The sequence below is a fragment of the Narcine bancroftii genome, chromosome 6 (assembly GCF_036971445.1).
Source record: "Narcine bancroftii isolate sNarBan1 chromosome 6, sNarBan1.hap1, whole genome shotgun sequence".
Classification (NCBI taxonomy): Eukaryota; Metazoa; Chordata; class Chondrichthyes; order Torpediniformes; family Narcinidae; genus Narcine; species Narcine bancroftii.
The window spans coordinates 42,533,249-42,555,110 of NC_091474.1; the positions used below are offsets into that span (position 1 = coordinate 42,533,249).

General features: G+C 41.0%; 1 protein-coding gene across 1 annotated transcript in view; it reads left to right on the plus strand.

Annotated features, from left to right (window-relative positions):
- The window catches only part of nelfcd (negative elongation factor complex member C/D), an 81,145-nt gene that overhangs the window by 53,831 nt on the left and 5,452 nt on the right, over nt 1–21,862 (plus strand). Inside the window, exons 8-12 of the mRNA XM_069884816.1 lie at nt 3,752–3,917; nt 5,649–5,783; nt 9,489–9,628; nt 14,527–14,641; nt 21,522–21,617. Coding sequence (XP_069740917.1) covers nt 3,752–3,917; nt 5,649–5,783; nt 9,489–9,628; nt 14,527–14,641; nt 21,522–21,617 — 652 coding nt within the window. The remainder of the gene's footprint in view (nt 1–3,751; nt 3,918–5,648; nt 5,784–9,488; nt 9,629–14,526; nt 14,642–21,521; nt 21,618–21,862) is intronic.

Genomic DNA, 21,862 nt, shown 5'->3' on the forward strand with positions numbered 1-21,862 from the left:
CTAGAAGGGGGTGGGGGTGGATGCAGCAGCACAATTTTGGTGGGCTTAAATCTGGCTTTCCGAAACCTGGAAAAATCCGAAATTCAGAACACACTGTCCCCCAAAGGTTATGGATAAAGGATCATGTTATTGTCGAATAGAGTCACACAGTCACAGGTGTAAAGTGACTAGAGCAGGGGACTAAGAAACCAGCTGTGTTGTGCTCTGGTACTGATGGAGATTGTAGAGGAGATATTCTTACCATTCCTCACTGATTGTGGTCTGGAGGTGAGGAAATCCAGGATCCAATTACACAGTGGGATATTGAGTCCCAGGTCTTGGAGTTTGCTGGTCAGTTTTGAGGGTTTGATGGTGTTGAATTCTGAACTGTAGTGGACAAAGAGTTTCCTGATGTACTCATGTACGCATCTTTGTTGTCCAGACAGGAGCTGATATGCTTCAATAGTAGCCTTTCAAAACACTTTATCACTATGGCTATGGGTACCTCTGGTTGGTGGACATTTAGGCAGGTTACCGCACTCTTCTTTGGCAGTGAAACGTACAACTGAGGCCTGTTTGAAATGGGTAGGTGCCACATTCCGCCAAAGTGAGATGTTGAAGATATTTGTTAATACATTGGCCATCTTGCAATATCTCGTGCATTGAGACTGAACAGCATTTTTTTTAAAAACTTTTTGGAATTTGGACAATATCAGCTAATTTCTCAAATGCTGTAGGTTCCTCTTGTGTGTAGATACTCCCACAGTGCAGGTGGGTAAGAAGTTCCAGTATTGAGAGCCAGCATTATAGTATCTTGGAATATTTCCAAATCTAGATGACTATGATTTGGAGGAGAATATGCAAGAAGGTGGTTGACTTGGCAGATTTAAAAATGATGTTGGAGTCATCTAGGTGAGTAACTGCAATGCGCTTCGGTTTAAATCACTGAATTTCTGAGCAGCTAATGTATCCTTAAGGTGGTTTTGGGGATCCCAATCAAGCAGACAGCTTTATCCTACATGGGACAAACTTTTTGAGTGTGTTGGAACTGGAGTCACCCAGGAAGATGCCCAGTATTTTTACAATGTTCTTACTTCTGTCCTGCAAGTGGTGAAAATCTTTTTTATGGCATCAGGAGGTGAGTCACTTGCTGTAAGATACCCGGCCTTATAACCATGGCTGGTTCAGGTGACTTTCTGATCATTGGTGGTATTTCCTCAATAGTAATCATACCACTGAATGACAAGGGTAGGTTTTTAAACTCTGCTTTTTGAGATTGATATTGTTTGGCACTTTGACATTAATGTTACTTGCTACCAACAGCATGTGCCTAAATGTAGTTGAAGTCTTGCTGTCTGAAAGCATGCTGCTTCCTGCACCGAGGAGTTGCAGATAGAATTGAACATTGTTCAATCAGCAGTGAACATCACCATTCCTTACCTTTTGAGGAACGACCCAGATGTGGTCAAGTATAGGAAACCACCCATGGAACTCCTGCAGTGGATGGTCTGGGATGATGAACTGCCGACAACTACAACCATCTCCATTTGTATGAGGCACAATTCGAGGTATTGGAATGTTAACTATTGACTTCAGTTTTCCCGGGGATCCATGATACCACATTCAATCAAAAGCTGATGTTAAGGACAGTCACTGTCACCTAGCCTCTGGAATTCAGCCCTTTGGTCAGTGGTTGTGATGAAGTTTGACTTGTGTGATCCTGGTGAAACCCAAACCAGGCATAGATGAGCAGGATATTGGTAAGTGCCTCTTGACAGCACTATTTACTGATTTAGCCCAATCAAATTTGTGCACAAGAAATGTTATACATGGTTGGATAGAAGCAGGTGCCATTACTGAACACTCCCAGTCAAAATCAATGCCTTCTGCACCTGATTCAACCAGAAGAACAAGGAAGAACCACCACTGTGCACCCCCCACCCCCCCCCCCTCCATGCTCATCTGTCTGTATCTGAGGATGACACGTGGGCTGCCTTCAGGTGAATGAATTAGAGAAAAGCATCCTGTTTTATTGAAGTACCTGGCCGAGTATTAAAAATCTGTGCTGACCAACTTAACTATGTATTCACGGATATCTTCAGCATTTTACTATGGCAGGCATGGTACTCACCTATTTCAAGCAGGCATGAATTGTATCCATACCCAAGAAGAGTGTGGTAACCTGCCTAAATAACTTTCAACCAGTGGCATTCACATCAACAGTCTTGAAGTATTTTGGAAGGCTGGTGTTGAAGCATATCAACTCCTGTCTGAGTGGCAACGTGGATCCGTTCCAATTTGCCTATCGTAGCAAAAGGTCTACAGGGGATGCCATCTCACTAGCTCTACACAAAACCCTGGAATACCTGAACAGCAAAGATACATAGAGTACATCAGGATGATCTTTATCGACAATAGTTTGGCATTTAACACCGTCAGCCCCTCAAAAGTGATCAACAAACTCCAAGACCTGGGACTCAACCCACCACTGTGCAATTGAATCTTTGATTTCTTCACCTGCAGACCACAATCAGTGAGGATTCATAAGAACAGCTCCACAATCTTCTTCAGTACCGAGACATCACAGGGCTGCATTCTTAGCCCCCTACTCTACTTGTTTTACACCTGTGACTGTGTGGCTACCATCTACAAATTCACTGATGATACCAGGGAAGTGGATTGTATAAAAAAGGGGTGATGAATCAGCATACAGGAGGGAGAATGAAAACTTGGCCAAGTGGTGCACCAACAACAACCTCACACTCAATGTCACCAAAATTGAGGTGGAGAGGGTGAGCAAATTTAAGTTCTTGGAAGTTATCATCTTGGAGGATCTTTCCTGGACCCAACACATTAATGGTATTGTGGAAAAAAAGTACATCAGTGCCTCTACTTCCTCAGGAGTTTATGGAGGTTTGACTATGACATCAGAAACCCTGGCAAATATTTACAGATGTGTGGTGGAAAGTGTGCTGACCGGCTTCATCACATTCTGATATGGGGATTCCAATACCCCCAAGCATAAAGCCCTGCAAAAGGTAGTGGACGCAACCCAGGACATCACAGGCAAAATCCTTCCTACCATCGAGAACATGTACGGAGAACGCTGTCATCAAGGATCCATTCCTCACAGCGCATGCTCTGTTCTCGCTGCCTCCAGGAAAGAGCAGTCAGTGCCACAAGACTCGCACCACCAGGTTCAGGAACAGCTGCTACCCCTCGACCATAAGACTCCTCAACAACAAACTCTATCAGGGACTCATTTAAGGACCTCCCTCCTTTATCTCTGCCTAGCGATCCAATCTTACTTACTGGTGTTAACCTACTCTAATGGTACTGGCCGGTTATTCATTCACGGGGAGATTCCCTCGACTGAGATCCATCCTGTCAGTGCCCCACTGAACACAACTTCTTTCAGGTATCACAGGATAGGGATCAAGAATACAGGCACTTTACTAATGCAAGTATTATGGAATTGTTTGTGTAACTGCAGTTAACTCATCCCAAAGCCATCTTCCACAGTCTACAGGTATGTGTCATGTTCAGTAACTTAAAAACACAAATTCACAGCCCTCTGTGATTTGGGAGTGAGTAAATTGGACCTGAAGGGATTGCTGACAGTGGTAGAAAGGGGGAGCAGAATATTTACAAACACAACATTCAAGAAAGGCATAAAGCTATTTTGAACAAGGCTAGGCAGAGATTTGGAGATGATATCATGAAATTTTAATTTCAGCGTGTAATTAATTACCTTTGTACTGCCTTCCCACAGAGGTCACGATGCCAGTCAAATTACTTTGGCACTGGGTACAGCTGCATCCTATCCCCGAGCTTGTCAGGCTCTGGGTGCCATGCTCTCCAAAGGAGCTCTGAATCCTGCTGATATCACTGTGCTGTATAAGATGTTCACTAGCATGGATCCTCCACCTGTAGAACTGGTAAGAAATACTGTCAGCAACTTGTTTTACTGAGACAAGAAGCCAATATCTCCAAACAGTGGGCTCCTTCAATTTGCCAAATATCTACTTGCCTCTTGATACTGAATGAAACCTGTTTGAAAAGTGGACAGCAGTATCTGCATCACATCCTGCATCAGTGTGTGAATAAAATATCCATCTGAATGGACTGTTTTGACCAACCCAAGATCCACTCCTGAATGAATTTACCAGCAGGTCATTAAGGCCCGTCATGAATACAAGGCAAAGAAAGAGCTGATGAAGGGTCTCTGCGTGATATGTCAACTGTATTGCCTTCCATGGAGGTTTCCTGACCTAATGAGTTCCTCCAGCATTTTGTTGCTATTTCTTTTAAGCTTTTAAATATCACAAGATATAGGAGCAGAAGTAGGGCCAACGAGTCTGCTCTGCCATTCTATCATGAGCTGATCCATCCATCCACTCCCTAAACTTCTCCCTGTAACTCTTGACTAATCAAATACCTGTCAATCTCTGCTTTAAATGCACCCAGTGACCTCACTTCCACTGCCACCTGTGGCAACAAGTTCCACAGACTCACGATCCTCTGTCTAAAGAAATTTTCTGCAGCTGTTTTAAATTGATACCCTTTTATCCTGAAGTTGTGCCCTCTTTTCCTTGACTCCCCTACCATGGGAAACAATCTTGCCACATCTACTCTGTCCGGACCTTTCAGCATTCAAAATGTCACTAAGAGGGCCCCCTTCTTCCTTCTGTACTCTGAGTACAGTCCAAGAGCTGACAAATGTTCATCATATGCTCACCCTTTCATTCCTGGTAAATCTTCCCTGAACCATCTCCAACACCAGCACGTCTTCTCTCAAATAAGGCGGCCAAACTGTACGCATTCTGTGGATTTCTTCTGAACTATGCGCTCCCACCAAAAACATCAGCCCTTGGTCTCTCAGAGAATACTTCTGGAGACTTCCCCTCCATGGCCTTAAGTTTCAGTTCCTGATAAACACCTGGCCTGTATGTAACTCATCATTAAGATCCTCATGACATTTTTGTTTTTAGATTCAGATTTCTAGCACATGCAAAATTTTATTGTGCTTACACTCTACTTGTTTCTGTGATGTATGACTTTGATCTGGGTGATTGCTTTCATACTGTGATCCAATTTGCAACTTGAACTGATTTAAAAAAAATCTTTGAACTGAGACCAATTGCATTAGATTTATTATTACTGTCTAATTTACCGGAACCAGATACAGAATCTTGGGCTGCACGGTTAGTGTAGCGATTAGCATGATGCTAATACAGTGCCAGCTACTTGGGTTCAAATCCAGCACTGTCTTTAAGGAGTTTCTACATTCTCCCTGTGTTTTTTGGTGGGTTTCCTCCAGGCTCTCTGGTTTCCTCACACCCTCCAAAATGTACCGAGTTGTAGGTTAATTTGAATGTAATTGGGTGCCATGGGTTTAAATGGCTGGAATTGGCTTCTACAATTTTGTAAATAAAATTTGAAGTGTGGCTCAGTGTCACATTAGAGGCCCATATTTTAAGGAATGGGAGTTGGCTTGCATTTCTCCTAGAGCCGTACAAATCAAGTTGAAAACAAGGCAATAAAATTTCTCTTCCTTTCTGCAATGGTTACTTATTTCTTTACTGTAAAATATATATCTCATGAATTTGTGCTATAGTACCAGGAATGCCCGACACTAACTGCTTGTTTTTTTATTTTTCTCATTCCAGATTAGAGTCCCAGCTTTCCTTGATCTTTTTATGCAATCTCTCTTCAAACCAGGCTCCAAGATCAATCCTGAGCATAAACACAAATATATCTACATCCTCGCCTATGCAGCCAGTGTGGTGGAGTCGTGGAAAAAGGTTAGCTGTACATGTGGTCATAAAAAGAAACCTCAGTACAAACTATGCTCTCATAACTGTTCACTGACTGAACCCAGAATGCACATTATGTGTTTAATTGTTAAGGTCTGTTCTACAAAGCACATGAGTTCATTCATTCCATGGCCAGAACCAGGCTATGGGTTGTTTCTTTCTGGCCCATCCCTGTAGTTTCTAACATGGCTGCAAAATTCCTGCATCTTTTTTCCTTTATTGTCCTTTATAATTTATAGTGGAGAGGAGAAATTAAAACAATGCCTAATGTACTTTTTTTATGTGACTTTCTCAATACAAAACTTGTGTTTCCAAAAGAAAAGTTGTTTTGAAAATTGTACAGTTAACATCAGCACATTGGAAATGAATTTGTTTGCATATTGTTCATTACCATAGATCCATAGATGATGCATTAATTTACATTATATTATTATTTGAATTTAATCAACTTTTCAGCTCTCTCTCGCTATATATATATCTTGCTGCAGTAGGAGGTTCCCACCTGCTTCAAAGTGGCATCAATCCTACCAGTGCCCAAAAAGAGTAGAATGATCTGCCCTCAATGACTATCATCCACTGTAATGAAATGAGGTTGGTCATGGCCAGAATTAATGTACCCGAGAAAATATCTGGACCCACTGCAAATCACCTACTCTCACAATAGCTCTACAGCAGATGCAATATCACTGGCTCTCCACTCAGCTCTGGATCACCTGGACAACAGCCACACGTACATCAGGCTACTCTTCGTTGACTGCAGCTCAGCTTTTAACACTCAGTACTGGTCCACAAGCTCCAAAACTTGGGCCTCTGCACCCCACTCTGCAACTGGATCCTTGACTTCCTCATTGGGAGTCCACAGTCAGTACGACTTGGAAATGTCTGCTCCTCACTGACATTCGACACAGGTACACCTCAAAGATGTGTTCTTAGCCCTCTGCTCTACTCACTCTGCACCCACGACTGTGTGACTAGGCAGAATTCAAATGCAATCTACAAATTTTCCATTTGCATCACAGTTGTTGGCAGAATCAGAGACAGCAATGAGAAGGTATACAGGAAGGAGATCAATCAGCTAGATGAGTGGTGTCACAAGGAGCTGATTGTGAACTTCAGGAGGGAGAAATCAGGAGAAGACAAACTCATCCTCATCGAGGAATAAGCAGTGGAAAGGATAAGAACAATGGTTGTCACCATGTCTGAAGAATTGTCCTGGGGCCTCCATGTTGATGCAATCATGAAGAAGCTCGCTAGCGGGGAGTGAGAAATTTGAAGAGATTTGGTATGTCACCAAAAACTTGGAAATTTCTACAGGAGAGCATTCTGGCTAGTTGCATCACTGTCTGATTTGGATATGCAAAGACTACAGAAAACCATGAACTCGGCCAGCGCCATCATGAGCGTCACTCTATTGAGAGCATCAACAAGAGGTGGTGTCTTAAGAAAGCAGCCTCTATCCTCAAGGATCCTCACCACCCAGGCCATGCCCACTTCACGCTGTTACCATCAGAAAGGAGGTTTTGGAACCTGAAGTCAAACACCCAGTGGCACAAAACCAGCTTCTTCCCTTCTTCTATCAGATTTCTGAATGGACAATGCTCACTTTCTCTTTTGCACGAATTTATTTATTTTTAAAATGTAACTTGTAGCAATATTTGCATTTACAAAGCAACAACTTTCATGACGTGTTCATGACAATAAATTCTGATTCATTATTTCAATAGTCCATCATGTTTGACTATTTATCATAAGGCAATTCGGCTACCCAGAAAACATCCTTGTGATCCTTCTTTGAACTGCCTCCAATGCAAATATATCATCTATCAAATTAGGAGATCCAAACTGCATCACCAACTACCTGTATGTTTTCTGTAAGACTTCCCTACTTTTATACTCCATTCCTTTGCAATGAAGGTCAACGTTTAATTTGATTTTCTAATTACATATTGTACCTGCTTGCTAATTTCAAACAGGAAGTATACAATAAGGACACCCAGATCCCTGTACTGACTGGGAGTTTACAATGTTTTACTATTTAAACATTGTTGTGGTTTTTCACAGCATTTAGATAACCTCTCTACCACTCTTATGGTCATTTTTTTAAATCTCCAATCCAATTCTCTACACCATCTGTATCACACTGTGAAGCAGCTGGCCAGGATGGTCTCGATGGAGCTTCTATAGAAAGTTGACACAATGGTGGCTGGTAGTCTTGCCATCTTTGGTCTTCTCAGGAAGTGCAGTCGCTCTTGTACCTTCCTGACAAGTGAGGAGTACAGAATTACAGCTGACAAGGTAGAAACAGGATAGCAAGTGCAACTCCCAATATATGATGAATTTCTGAGGGGTGATTTTTTTTTTTCTCTCTCATTTTAAAATGATTCCTCACTGCTTCCCCCAAAAAAGATGACACTTAACTGAGAGATGAAGTAAAAAAAAGGAAGTACAGTTATAGCACAGGAAACATTTTTAAATCAGATGCAATCCCAGCCAAATGAAACACTCAGATTATTTTAGAATTTCCATACACTGAAAAGCACTTTAAACATGATTTCAAGTAAATTATGTGATTAAATATATCACAATTCCCAGCAATAAGGAAATCATTAATGGATTGTTGCTGGATAGCAATCTGAACAGAATCAAAAGTTTGTTTTGGCACCCCTGCAAGAAATAGTTGGGCATCACTGATATAATAGTAACATGATATAGATAGTACTTCCATGCACAACTCTTTCATTTTATAGTGAACGCTTCACTTGCAAACAAGAACATTATTTTTTCTGAATAATGCATCAGCTATTTATTGTAATATGCAAATCACTCCATCTTAATCTTTTCCTCTCTTCCTAAAGAACCTATTATACTTCAGTCTCCTGTTTGTTCCTCCTGCACCTTCGCCCCATATTGAACTTGCCTGAACTCCAAACTCATTCTGTTTTTGTGTTTTAAATTAGCAAATTTCTTATTTCCCTCTACAATTCTTTGAAAACCCTGTCTGTTCACACCTCCTTCCAATTTGTCTTTCCTGTCTTATTTAAAGTGCACCAGTGAAGTAAACTTGTGAATGAAGACCTTCGATATTGGGCTGTAGCCAGGACCTGTGGCTACAAACCAGAAATGGACTTGGAAAAGGCTCAGAGAATCTGTACTGAGCTGTAAAATAATTTTTATTTTATGTATTTAGCACAGCATCTGTAGACCCTCATGTTTAACCCTCGTTATATTCCAAGCAGATTAATTAACAGCAAATGGAAAATGGTATTGATTTTTTTTTATAACTCCAGATCAGCCTTTCTTACTGGGGGCCATAGGGCACCCTGGGGACCTCAGCACATTTAAGTGGTGGGGGGGGGGCACAGACTGAGATCATAAAATATCTTTTATGTAGGTGGCAGAAGAGAGTATGGAAGAAACCAAATAAACAACAATTTCATGGGAAAGAGGGGCATAAACTTTGAGTGGGGGCCTAAGGGGGCCATACCCAAAAAAAGGTTAAGAATGGCTGCTTTAATCAATGACTGGAAGTCTTAAGATTTTATTAGTGATTTACTGTGTTCTAATCTAATTGAAATCTTGGCATTATATACAACTTTGGAAAACTTGATGGATTCTTGACTAAGGGTTTTGTGAATTGTACAGCAGTCTAACATTGGTATATCAGTTCAACTTCTTTTTTGCTTTACTGGACAGAACAAGAGATTTAACATCAACAAAGATGAGCTGAAATCCACTTCAAAGGCAATTGAGACCGTCCACAATCTCTGCTGCAATGAAAACAAAGGAGCTTCAGAGCTGGTTGCTGAACTGGGGACTCTTTATCAGTGTATTAGGTGAGTATTACAGTGCAGAGGTTGTGTATCTGCAGGTTTGGGGAATCAGATTGGGCATGAGGCACTTAACAGGGGTGTATCCAGTAGTATCATAGACTATGGGACCCTTTACCATCATATTTAATTTTTAATTTAGATGAAACAGGCCCTTCCGACCTATGAGCCCGTGCAACCCAAATACACCAATTAACCTACAAACCTGGTAAGATTTTGAAAGGTGGGAGGACCCGGAGGAAACCCAACCAGACATGGGGTGAACATACAAACTCCTTACAGAGAACGCTGGATTCGAACTCTGTAATAGCATTGCACTAACCGTTATGCTAACCATACTGCCTAAATATTTGGGGAGTATCTTGGGGTGCATGGGTGCTCCATCATAGTTGATGACATCACTCTACATTTCAGCAATGCAGCTACTTCATGTTCATTTTTTTAAATTTTTTTTATTTTTCACACGATGAACCATACTGTCCAAATACACACCAACATTTCCCTCTTGAATATACACAGTGTCACTTTCTCCCCTTTTCCCCCCTCCCTTCCCTCCCTCCTTCACCCCCCCCCACTCACTTAATCTTCAACATGTATGATACATTAAACCCATTAAACAATGTCGTCACACAATGAAAATAAACAAGAAATTTGTGTCTTCTACTTTTACCCACTGAGTCAGTTCATTTCATCTTCTTCTCCTTCTGTCATTTTAGGCGGTGGAGGTCCGCGGTAGGACTTCTCTATTGTGTTCCATGTACGGTTCCTAAATTTGTTCGAATACTGTGATGTTATTTCTTAAATTATATGTTATTTTTTCCAATGGAATACATTTATTCATTTCTATGTACCATTGCTGTATTCTCAGGCTATCTTCTAATTTCCAGGTGGACATAATACATTTTTATGCTACCACTAAGGCTATCATAATAAATCTTGTTTGTGCTCCATCCAAATCGAGTCCAAGTTCTTTACTTCTTATATTACTTAGAAGAAAGATCTCTGGATTTTTTGGTATGTTGCTTTTTGTGATATTATTTAATACCTGGTTTAGATCTTCCCAAAACTTTTCCACATTCTCACATGCCCAAATTGCATGTACTGTTGTTCCCATTTCCTTCTTACAGCGAAAACATCTGTCTGATACTGTTGGGTCCCATTTATTTAACTTTTGGGGCATGGTGTGTAGCCTGTGTAACCAATTATATTGTATCATGCGTAACCTCGTGTTTATTGTATTTCTCATAGTTCCGGAGCATACCTTTTCCCATGTTTCGTTCTTTATCATTATGTTTAGATTTTGTTCCCATTTTTGTTTAGGTGTAGTTTGATGTACATGTTTGTTATAAATCTTTTAATTATCATTGTGTCTGTAATCACATATTCAAAATTGCTTCCTTCTGGTAACCTCAGACTGCTTCCCAATTTGTCCTTCAAGTACGTTTTCAGTTGGTGGTATGCAAACATTGTACTGCGAGTTTTACCATATTTGTCCTTCATTTGTTCAAAAGATAATAATTTATTTCCCCGAAAAACAATTTTCTATTCTTTTGATCCCTTTTCTCTCCCATTCTTTAAAGGAAAGGTTATCTATTGTGAAAAGGATTAGTTGATTTTGCGTCAATATTAATTTTGGTAGTTGATAATTTAATCTTCTTCCAAATGTTCAGCAGATGGTGCAGTACTGATGAATTCCTATGTTGCACCAGCTTTTCATCCCACTTATATAGTATATGTTCAGGTACCTTCTCCACTATTTTATCTAGCTCTAATCTGGTCCAATCTGGTTTTTCCCTTGTTTGATAAAAATCTGATAAGTATGTTAATTGTGCTGCTCTATAATAATTCTTAAAGTTTGGTAGCTGTAAGCCCCCTTGTTTGTACCATTCTGTTAATTTATCCAGCGCTATCCTCGGTTTCTCCCCTTTCCATAAGAATTTCCTTATTATTTTCTTTAGCCCCTTGAAGAATTTCTCTGTTAGGTGAATTTGTAATGATTGAAATAGGTATTGTATCCTTGGGAAGATATTCATTTTAATACAATTTACATTTCCTATCAGTGTTAGTGGTAAGTCTTTCCAATGCTCTAAGTCTAATTTCTTCATTAATAGCTGATAATTTAGTTTGTATAGATGGCCTAGATTATTATCTATTTGTATACCTAGGTATCGAATTGCTTGTGTTTGACATCTAAATGGTGATTCTTTCTTAAACTTTGTGAAATCCGCATTATTCATTGGCATTACTTCACTTTTATTTGCGTTGATCTTGTACCCTGATACTTCTCCATGTTCCTTCAATTTCTTATGTAATTCTTTTATTGATATTTCTGGTTCTGTTAAGTATACTATGATGTCATCTGCAAATAGATTGATTTTATATTCCTTCTCTTTTATTTTTATCCCTCTTATTTTATTTTCTGTTCTTATCAGTTCTGCCAGTGGTCCTATAGCTAATGCGAACAGTGAGGGAGATAGTGGACATCCCTGCCTTGTTGATCTGCTTAATTTAAATTGGTTTGATATATATCCATTTACAGTCACCTTCGCCAATGGTCCCTTATATAATGCTTTAATCTAATTAATATATATCTCTGGTAGGTTGAACCTCTGTAGTACTTTGAATAAATAATTACATTCTACTCTGTCAAAGGCTTTCTCTGCGTCTCAGGCAACCACCACTGTTGGTGTCTTGTTTCCTTGTACTGCATGGATTAAGTTAATGAACCTACAGATATTGTCCGTTGTTCGTCTTTTCTTAATAAATCCAGTTTGATCTAGTTTTACTATTTTTGGTACACAGTCAGCCAATCTGTTTGCTAATAGTTTAGCTATTATCTTATAATCTGTGTTAAGTAAAGATATTGGTCTATACGATGCTGGTGTTAGTGGATCTTTCCCCGTCTTTGGTATTACTGTAATTATTGCTGTTTTGCATGAATCTGGCATGTTTTGTGTTTCTTCAATCTGGTTCATCAGATTTTTTATCAGATTCTTCCAATTTCCTTTTTAAGTCGTCCACTTCCATTTCTATGGCTGTTTCTCATTCTTCCACCTTATCTACTCTTTTCCCTATTTCTATCATTACCATCTCTAATCTACTCACCTTTTCTTCTGTACCTTTTATTCTTCTTTTTATTTCATTAAATTCTCATGTCTGCCATTCTTTCACTGCTTCCATATATTCTTCAAAAAAATTTCCTATCTATGTAGAGTCCATTCCCTTTATCTTCTATTTTTCTGTGCAGAGCTTGATGTTCTCCCTCCTCTTCCCCTGAGTTCACTCCAGGACCTGTGTCCTCTACCTCTCTTCCTTGTATCTGTGTCTCTTCTGACTCTCTTGTTGGGCTGTTTATCTCAGTTTGCTGGGTATTTTTTAAAAATTAATGGTGTCTTGATGTTGTTCCTCTTCCTCTGGGCTGGTCATCTGTTGAGTCTCTGATTTCCTTTTTTCATTTTCCTCCCTCTTGTTCCCGTTATTTTCTGTATCTTCCCGCTGGGAGCCCAGCTGTCGGGTCTTACTCAGCTGTTCCCCCCTCCCGTCAGTGTTGTCTTTGTTGTGCGCATCGCGCATGCGCGATTCCTCATGCATGCACGGTTGTGCACCTCTGTTTGGCTCCGCGAGCCATCCTTGTAGTCCTGCGCTCGGTGGGTCGCGACCCTTCAGGGTTTCCACTGACCACAGGGAGTGGGCTCCTCTCTCCACGACGGGTCCCTGCTTCTTCGTACAGGTAAGGCCTTCACCTTTCTCTTCCGACGTCTTTCCTTTTTCTTTTCTTCCCGTTGTTTTTGGCTTTTCTTTCTTTGGTGCCATTTCCTCCACACCTTTATTTTTTATTTGTTGTGGCTTGTGTGTCTGTAGCTTTGCTTTTTCTTTACTTTTTTCCTTCTTTTCTGGAGAGGGCTGGTATTCTCCTACCGGCCACTACTCCATCACGTGACTCCCGCTACATGCAGACAGTTTTACTCTCGCCTGCATGTGTCCTCTTCCAGATTTAACACATCTGCTGCCCAGTTCAATTATGATACGAGATGTAAACTCTGACAGCAAACACCTGCTTCGATGGATACCAAGTATGGATGTTTGTATTCAGACATGACAGGAAAGGGTGGGACGTGATTCTTAGTTTCTCTTTTGGTTCTCCAGGACGTGAACTTCAGCTTAGCAGTGGAACTTGTTAGTGTGGTGATGACACTACTCAAGCAAGAAAGGCTGCAGATGCTGGGGTTGAGTGTAATACACTCAGCAGGTTAAACAACATCCTTAGGACATAAAGGGTAACTACGTTTAGTCTGGGCCCTTTGTCAATATAAGCCAAAAACTGGCAGGTATCGGAATAAAAAGTGGCTGTGGAGGGAGGAGAGGAGAGAGAAAGGGGCAATGGATGGGGCACAGGCCAGCAGGTAAAAGGTCATAGGTAGAATTAGGAGGGAGAGTAGGAGGAAAAAAAAGCTGATAAATAATAAGGGGAATGGGGTAGCTCTTAGAGGAGAGGGAAGGGTAAGGGGTGGAGGGCTGGAGGAAAGGTGACGGGGTTAGCGAAAGAGAGCCTTGAGGAAGGGATTAATGGAATTGAGGTTGATGCTGCCTTATTGCAGACTGCTGAGACAGAATCTCTGGTGTTTCTCCAATGTGAGGGAGAACTTGGTTTGACAGTGCATGAGGCCATGGACAGACAGGGTACGTTCAATTAAAGTGGTTGGCCACTGGGATGTCCTTGCTGTTACAGCAGACAGAGTGAAAATGCTCAATGCAATGATCTCCCAGTCTGCATCCGGACTCACTGATGTAGAGGAGGCTGCTCCTGCAGCACCACACGCAATGGTGTCAAGCTGCTTTGCTGGTGAAATAATTTATTTAGGCTCGGTGGTGTACTTTGTCTGACTATCCTTTCCAATTAATAGGTTTCCGGTGGTGGCAATGGGAGTGCTGAAGTGGGTTGACTGGACTGTGTCAGAGCCCAGCTATTTTCAGCTGCAAACAGACCATACACCTGTTCACTTGGCTCTGCTGGATGAGGTAACTTTACACTTGCTCCCATGTCGTTTGCATGACTTTGGTTCCCAATTTTCCATTGTGTTAAAACACAAACAAGCTCTGTGTTGAAGAATGCAACTAAATGTCCAAAATTATTTGATCTTATGTGAAGCAGCTATTGCAAATTAAATATCAATTGAATACTACATACTACAAACCACACCGGGGAATGATTTTGCCTATATCTATACTTCTTTATTAATCAAGATTAGTTCAAACAACTTAAAGCTTCACTTCTTAGTTTAAAAAAAAACTCATTAACTCTTTAATGATAATTATTTTAGCGAGCTTCACAACTTTTGAACCCTATTACTTGTAGTCAGACAAATCTGACCAGGTTCTGATGTGGCAAGTTTCTCTTTGAGTCAGAAACTTGAGATGTGAAATTGTTAGTCTCTGGGGTTATTGCATGAGGCACTATTTTTTTTATGCATTCTTGGTAAATTTTTTGGACATTGCTTTCGCTTTACAACCAATTGTATCATCAGTTTCATACATGTCCTTATTTCTTTAATTCTCTCACATTTCTGCTGGTTATAATCCCTTTCGCCATACCGCCTACAACTGCAACAGTTTAGACTTGTGCCATTTCACAGATTGTCCCTGTTACACAGTATCTCCCAACTATCAGGGACAGAATGAAACGGTGCAGCACAGCAACAGGCCCTTTAGCCCACAGGCCTGAGCCAAGTATGATGTCCGAATGTGGGCATATCATGCTGTTGTAAGCTGTCTTTGCTGGAAAGTACTGCAATTAAGTTCTCATGCTGACACTAACCAGGTATCCAAATGTCAACGTCACCTGACTTCATACTGTCTTTTTTGCTTCATACAGACCAAAACACTCTTGCTGTTTCCAGTTTTCCAAAACTATCTCTTTCTGTTCTCCTTGACTGTTCATCACAGAAACCTTGGTTTAAGGAGACAAAATGTTGGCAGTGTTCCTGTTCTTGAACAATAACCTTTTGGAGACAGTTACTTCCTCGTAGCTGAAGTTGTACCTTCTCATGGTTGAGGGATTAAATTCAAAAATGAGAATTAGAAGAGAGAGGTTGGAGTGCTGTGAGATATTTCTGAGGAAAGAAAGGTGAATTGTGGAGGGATTTGTTAATAAGGATGAAAGAGTTTAAACTTGTGATGATACTTAATCTGGAACCACGAGATCAGGAAACATAGGAGCAGTCAGTAATTGGGACAGAGTGGGTTAGGATACGGCCACTGAGACGGATTCCCCAGAAGAGTAGATTCAAGGAGGTCAGCCTTGAAGATATTGAACTAGTCTATTGAAAATGAAAGTCTAGAATTAGCAATGAAGGTTAAACCAGCAGGTCAGTGGAGCCAGGTCATCACAGAGATGGAAGTTGGTAGTCTTAGTTATTTGATTTGATATTCATTAAGGTCTAATTTGACTTCATCGTCTTTTATTTTCAGACATTTGTCAGGAGGAGAGTTGGAGGTAGTGAGTAGGCAAGGGAGTTTGTGATCTCATCTAAATATATTGGCCTCAGTCTTCTGCGTACTTACAGTTTGAAAACACCTCCTGTGCTGCTTTTAAAACAATGCACTTTCTGCTTAATGTTGAGAAAATAACAATTAAATAACCTCAATTTAAACTAAATATAAAGGAAGAGATCCTTGATAAAACAAAGACCAAAGTGATGGATTGGAAGGCAAAAGCTGATTTTTGAGGGAATAAGAGAAAATCTAAAGTCGAAATTCTGATTTATTGTTAGAGTATAAACATCACATACAATCCTGAGATTCTTTTTTACGCAGGCCAGGCAGAATTTCTACTTATTGGTAGTGCAAAAACTACTTGCAAAAAGGTACGTATACAAAAGAGAGAAATGTAAACAAAAAATGAAACATGCACAAACTGGCTGCAGTGCAGAAAAAAGATCAGTAATAAATAATGGGCAAAGTAAGAGTCCTTAAATGAATCTCTGATTGAGTTTGTTGTTGAGTCCAATGGTGGAGGGATAGCGATTGTTCCTGAACCTGGTGGTGTGAGTCTTGTGTCACCAAGACCTCTTTCCTGATCACAGTGGCGAGAACAGAACATGTGCTGGGTGGTGTGGATCCCTGATGATTGCAGCTGCTCTCTGACGGCAGCGTTCCCTGTAGATGTTCTCGATAGCGGGGAGAGTTTTGCCTGTGATGTACTGGGATGTGTCCACAACCTTCTGCAGGGCTTTCTACTCAGGTATTGGTACCCCCATTCTTGGTTGTGAATGGCTGTGATGCAGCCAGTCAGCACACTTTCCACTACACATCTTTAGAAATTTGACAAGGTTTTTAATGTCATACCAAACCTCCGCAAAGTCCTGAGGAAGTAGAGGTGCTGACGTGCTTTCTTCATGATGACATTGATGTGTTGGGTCCAGGAATGTTCCTCTAAGATGGTGACTCCCAAGAATATAAATTTGCTCACCCTCTCCACCTTTGATTCCCCCAATGATCACTGGATCTGCACTTCTGATTTTCCCTTAATAAAGTCTACAATCGGGCCGGCATTGGAGTTAGACTAAGAATGAAATCCTTCAGACTCATGCTCCCAACAATCTTACTTGCAAGTGTAAGATTGCTTGAGAAAAAAAATGGATGCCCTGAGGTTGCATCTGAACCAGAAAGAACAGCAAGTCTGCTGTGCTCTGGTGATTACAGAAAAGTGACTGCAGGGCTCTATGCTAGGCTCTGTGATCCATCAAGATGGCCTTATTTCTCTTAGGGCAGATAGAGATACTGCTACTTCTGGCAAGAATCGAGAAAGTCTTTACATTTTCATCGATGAGAACTGGTGTACAAATTTCTTTTCGCGAAGATCTCTGCTCAGTGAAATGCAGACCCTTCCACATGGCCACGATGATTACTCCAGTTTACCTTCAGCCCGCAGTGAATGAAGATGAAGCAATGAAGGTGCTTTATGGTGCCATCTGCAAAGCCTGGGTGTCCAACCCTGATGGTTGCATGATTGTAGCTGGCGACTTCAGCCACGCCAACCTGAAAACTGTTCTACTATGGTTTCAACAACATGTCAACTTCGCTATGAGAGGAGAGAACACCCTAGATCAGATGTACACCAATGTTCCTGGTGCATACAAGGCTGCTGCTCCTTGCCCCAACCTTGTATACTCAGCCCACTTATCTGTCTTGCTAACCCCAGCATACAGTCTGCTGGCAAAGTGAGCAAAGCCAGTTTGCAGGGACATTGTGGGTGGTGGGCCAGCAGTGCTACGGGACAGTTTTACGTGTTTAATTGCTTCATTGGTGCAGGTATAAAAGAGCTTTTTTCAAAGCTTTTGACCACCTTTGGAGTCTGTCGTTTCCATTTTTCAATATAAGGACCAGAGTTGTGCCAATGAAAGACAAAGAAGCAGTTATGAGGCTGAGAAAAAAGAATAAAACAGTAAGAGACATCGTCCAAACCTTAGGATTAACAAAATCAATAGTTTGGAACATCATGAGAAAGAGTGCACTGCTGAGCTCAGTAATTGCAAAGGGACTGGTAGATCAAGGAAGTCCACCACTGCTGATGAGAGAAAAATTCTTATCATAATGAAGAAAAATCCCAAACACATGTCCGACAGATCAGAAACCCTCTTCAGGAGGCAGGTGAGCATATATCAATGACTACTGTCCACAGATGACTTCATAAACTGAAATACAAAGGCTACATTGCAAGATGAAAATCACTAGTTAGCCACAGAAACAGGATGGCCAGGTTACAGTTTGCCAAGAAGTATTTCAAAGAACCTGCAAAATTCTGGAAGAAGTCTTGTGGAAAGATGATAGGTTTAACCTGTATTAGAGTGTTGACAAGAACAAAGTGTGGAGGTGCCCAAGATCCAAAGCACACCACCTTTGCCATGATTTGCATCTTGCAGTGTAGCCTCTGTATTTCTGTTCATGAAATTGTCTGCAGACTGTAGTCATTGACAAATCCACACCAGCCTCCTGAAGAGTGTTTCTGATCTGTCGGACATACTTTAGGCGATTTTTCTTTTCTATGATAAGGATTCTTCTGTCATCAGCACTGGAGTCTTCCTTGGTTCACCAGTTCTTTTACAATTAGAGCTCACCAGGGTGCTCTTTCTTCTTAATGATGTTCCAAACTGTTGATTTTGGTAATCCTAAGGTTTGGGTGATGTCTTTTACTGTTATTTTCTTGTTTTTCAGCCTCATAACGGCTTCTTTGACTTTCATTGGCACAACTCTGTTCCTTGTGTTGAAAAATGGAAATTACAGACTCCAAAGGTGATCAAAAGCTTAGAAGCAAGCCTAGCTCTCTTATACCTGCACCAATGAAACAATTAAATATTCCTGAGTAATCACAAATACCTGTGAAGCTAAATGTCCCAAACATTATGGTGTCAAGAAATGGGGGAAACTATGTATAACAAGTGTTGTAATTTCTACATGGTCAAACATGAATACAAATAACCTTGAATAAAATCTGGAATGTGCACTGTAGTTACATGTGAATTGTTTGATTAAAAATTTTAAACAGGGGCAAATAAAGGAAAAATGTGTCTTGTCCTAAACATTATGGGTTTTGTGTCTATCGTTTGTATGTGTGGTGCCTTTGTGCATTGCACTGTTTTTTTGCATTGTGGACCAAAGAACAGTGTTTCATTGGATTGTACTATTTCAATCAGATGATAAGTAAACTTGAACTTGATTCTGACTTGAGTCTATGGCAGGATCCTTTGGAGTATTGATGTACATAGGAATCTTGGATCCAAGTTCATGGCTCCCTGAAAATGCCCACACAATGAGATGTGGTGGAAAAGAAGGTATACGTTAGACCTGACTTAATCGGTTGAAGCATGAAGTAAAAATGTTAATGAGTCACTTTGCAGCTACATAAAAGTTGAGTCAGTCACATTTGGAGTATTGTGTACAGTTTTGGTCTCAATTCCATAAGAAGGATGTTGAGGCTTTGGAGAGTGTACAGAGGATGTTGCCTGGGTTTAGAGTATTAGCTTTAAGGAGAGATTTGACAAACTTGGATTGTTTCTCTGGAATGGATGTTTATTCAGGTATAGATAGGGTACATAGTAAGAGCCCTTTTACCAGTATGGAGAGCATGGGTTTAAGGTGTAATAATAAGGTCTAGCTACTGGAATCTAGAACAACATCCTGCTGGAGGAACTCAAGCAGGTTTCCTTTCCCCTTCCTAATGCTGTTCAATTTACTCAGTTCCTTCACCAGAAAATTGAAAGGAAGTTTGCAAGGCAGGCTTTTTTTAAACAAAAAGCAGGTGTGTTGATGGAACATGCCAGGAGGGGTGGTGAAAGCAGATACTATAGCATAGTAAAAACTGCTGAGAAGATATTGAGGACTTCATTTCCCTCTCCACCAACACCACCACCACGTATGACACTTACTGGGAGCCTTGTACACTGAAGCTTTGCTAAAGATTCCATCCATTCTACAATCTCTTTGATCTCCTTCCAAGAAAGAGGTGTAGGAGCATCAGAACTGGGACTGCCAGAATAGGAAACAGCTTTTCTCTTCAGGTTGTGAACCAAATGAATAATACCATGTCACCATTGAGGTCTCTTTGGAATATGTTTTATTAAATTTCATTTTATTGCATATTATTAACTTTGAATTGTATTTTATCAACTTATTTGTGGTAATCTTTTGTTTCATGTGATGTGTGTGAGATATGTGTTATGAATGCACTGTGGTCTGAACAAAGGTTCTGTTTTGTTGTATATGTTTAGAGTCAGGTGATAAACTGAAACTTAAAGAACATTTAAGTGGCATTTAGACAGACAGAGTCTGTAGATTTAAGATCGTGTGCAGGCAGATGGAAGTAGCTTCAAAAATTGGCATCTTGGTTGGCACAGGCATAGTAGACTGAAGGACCCGTTCCTGTACTGTATTGTTCTATGCTTTAAGGGATTTAAAAACTATGTCAAGACATTAGATAATGTCTTGGAGTAGTTCTGGAGATGGTCCTGTTGCTGCACAACAGCTGGACATGAGGTTGTGGCTGAACGACATAATGAGGACAGATATGAGCAGGCTTATTCAGCACCTGACCTCTGACCACTGCATTAGTGTATCTCAGTGAGAACAAGAGTCAAAAGGAAGCAAAAACAGGCAGATGTCATTTGCCCAGGAGACTTTTAAAGGGCAGGTGAAGCTGTTGCTGGATATATTCCACAGTGTGGAAATCACAGCAACATTTTCTAAACTGGTAAATGCTCTGTGCTGCCAGGACTGAAGTGAATCAAGGGCAAAGTTTATGGGTGTTGATTTATTCCCAAACATCTAGGAGTGCTAAGGCTAACTGCATTACACAATGTGCTGGAGAAACTCAGCAGGTCACGCAGTGTCTATAGGAAGTAGAGAGTAACAAACACTTCAGGCCTGGGCCCTTCGCCAGGAATAAGCAACAATAGGTAGGTGCCTGAATAAAAAGGTGGAGGGTTGAGGGAGGAGGAGAGGAAGGAAAGGGAAAGGAGCCCAGGCTAATAGGTAAGAGGTCATAGGTGGATGCATGTGGGAGTGTGGAAGAGAAATCAGCTGAGAAGTGATAGGGGAGAGGGTTGAGGGTAGCTCTCTGATAGGGAAGTAAAGGAAGAGGTGGGGTACTGGAGGAAAGGAGACAAAGGGCCTGAAACATTGGTTACCCTTTATGCTTCACGACTGCTGAGTTTCTCCAGCATGTTCTCAACCTCAGTATCTGCAAACTTTCAGGTTTAACTAAAGCCAACTGTAGGATTTTTACTGCCCAATTTAGATTGGTTAGCTCAAGTTTGATCAGTACTTCACTGAGGAAGGTTCAGCAGTGTTGTTTCCAGGCTCTTTGGGACTGTGATTGTAATGGTTTTTCTTTGGTCTTCTTCAGATAAGCACCTGCCACCAACTTCTCCATCCCCAGGTCCTGCAGCTCCTTGTTAAACTGTTTGAAACTGAACATTCCCAGCTTGACGTCATGGAGCAGGTAATCCTCCTGTCATTTGGGGAAGAAACAAAGCAACAGGAACTGAGGGAGGGATGGGGCAGAGGGCACAGAATCCCTGCTTTGCATTTTACTTTAACTACCTGAGGTGACGATAGCAAGTACCACAGGACATCTGTTTAAGCTGAGTGGAGGAAAGTTACGGGTAGCATGGTTGGCGTAGCGGTTAGTGCGGCACCTTTACAGCGCCAGCGATTGGGACCGGACCTGGTTTCGAATCCCACGCT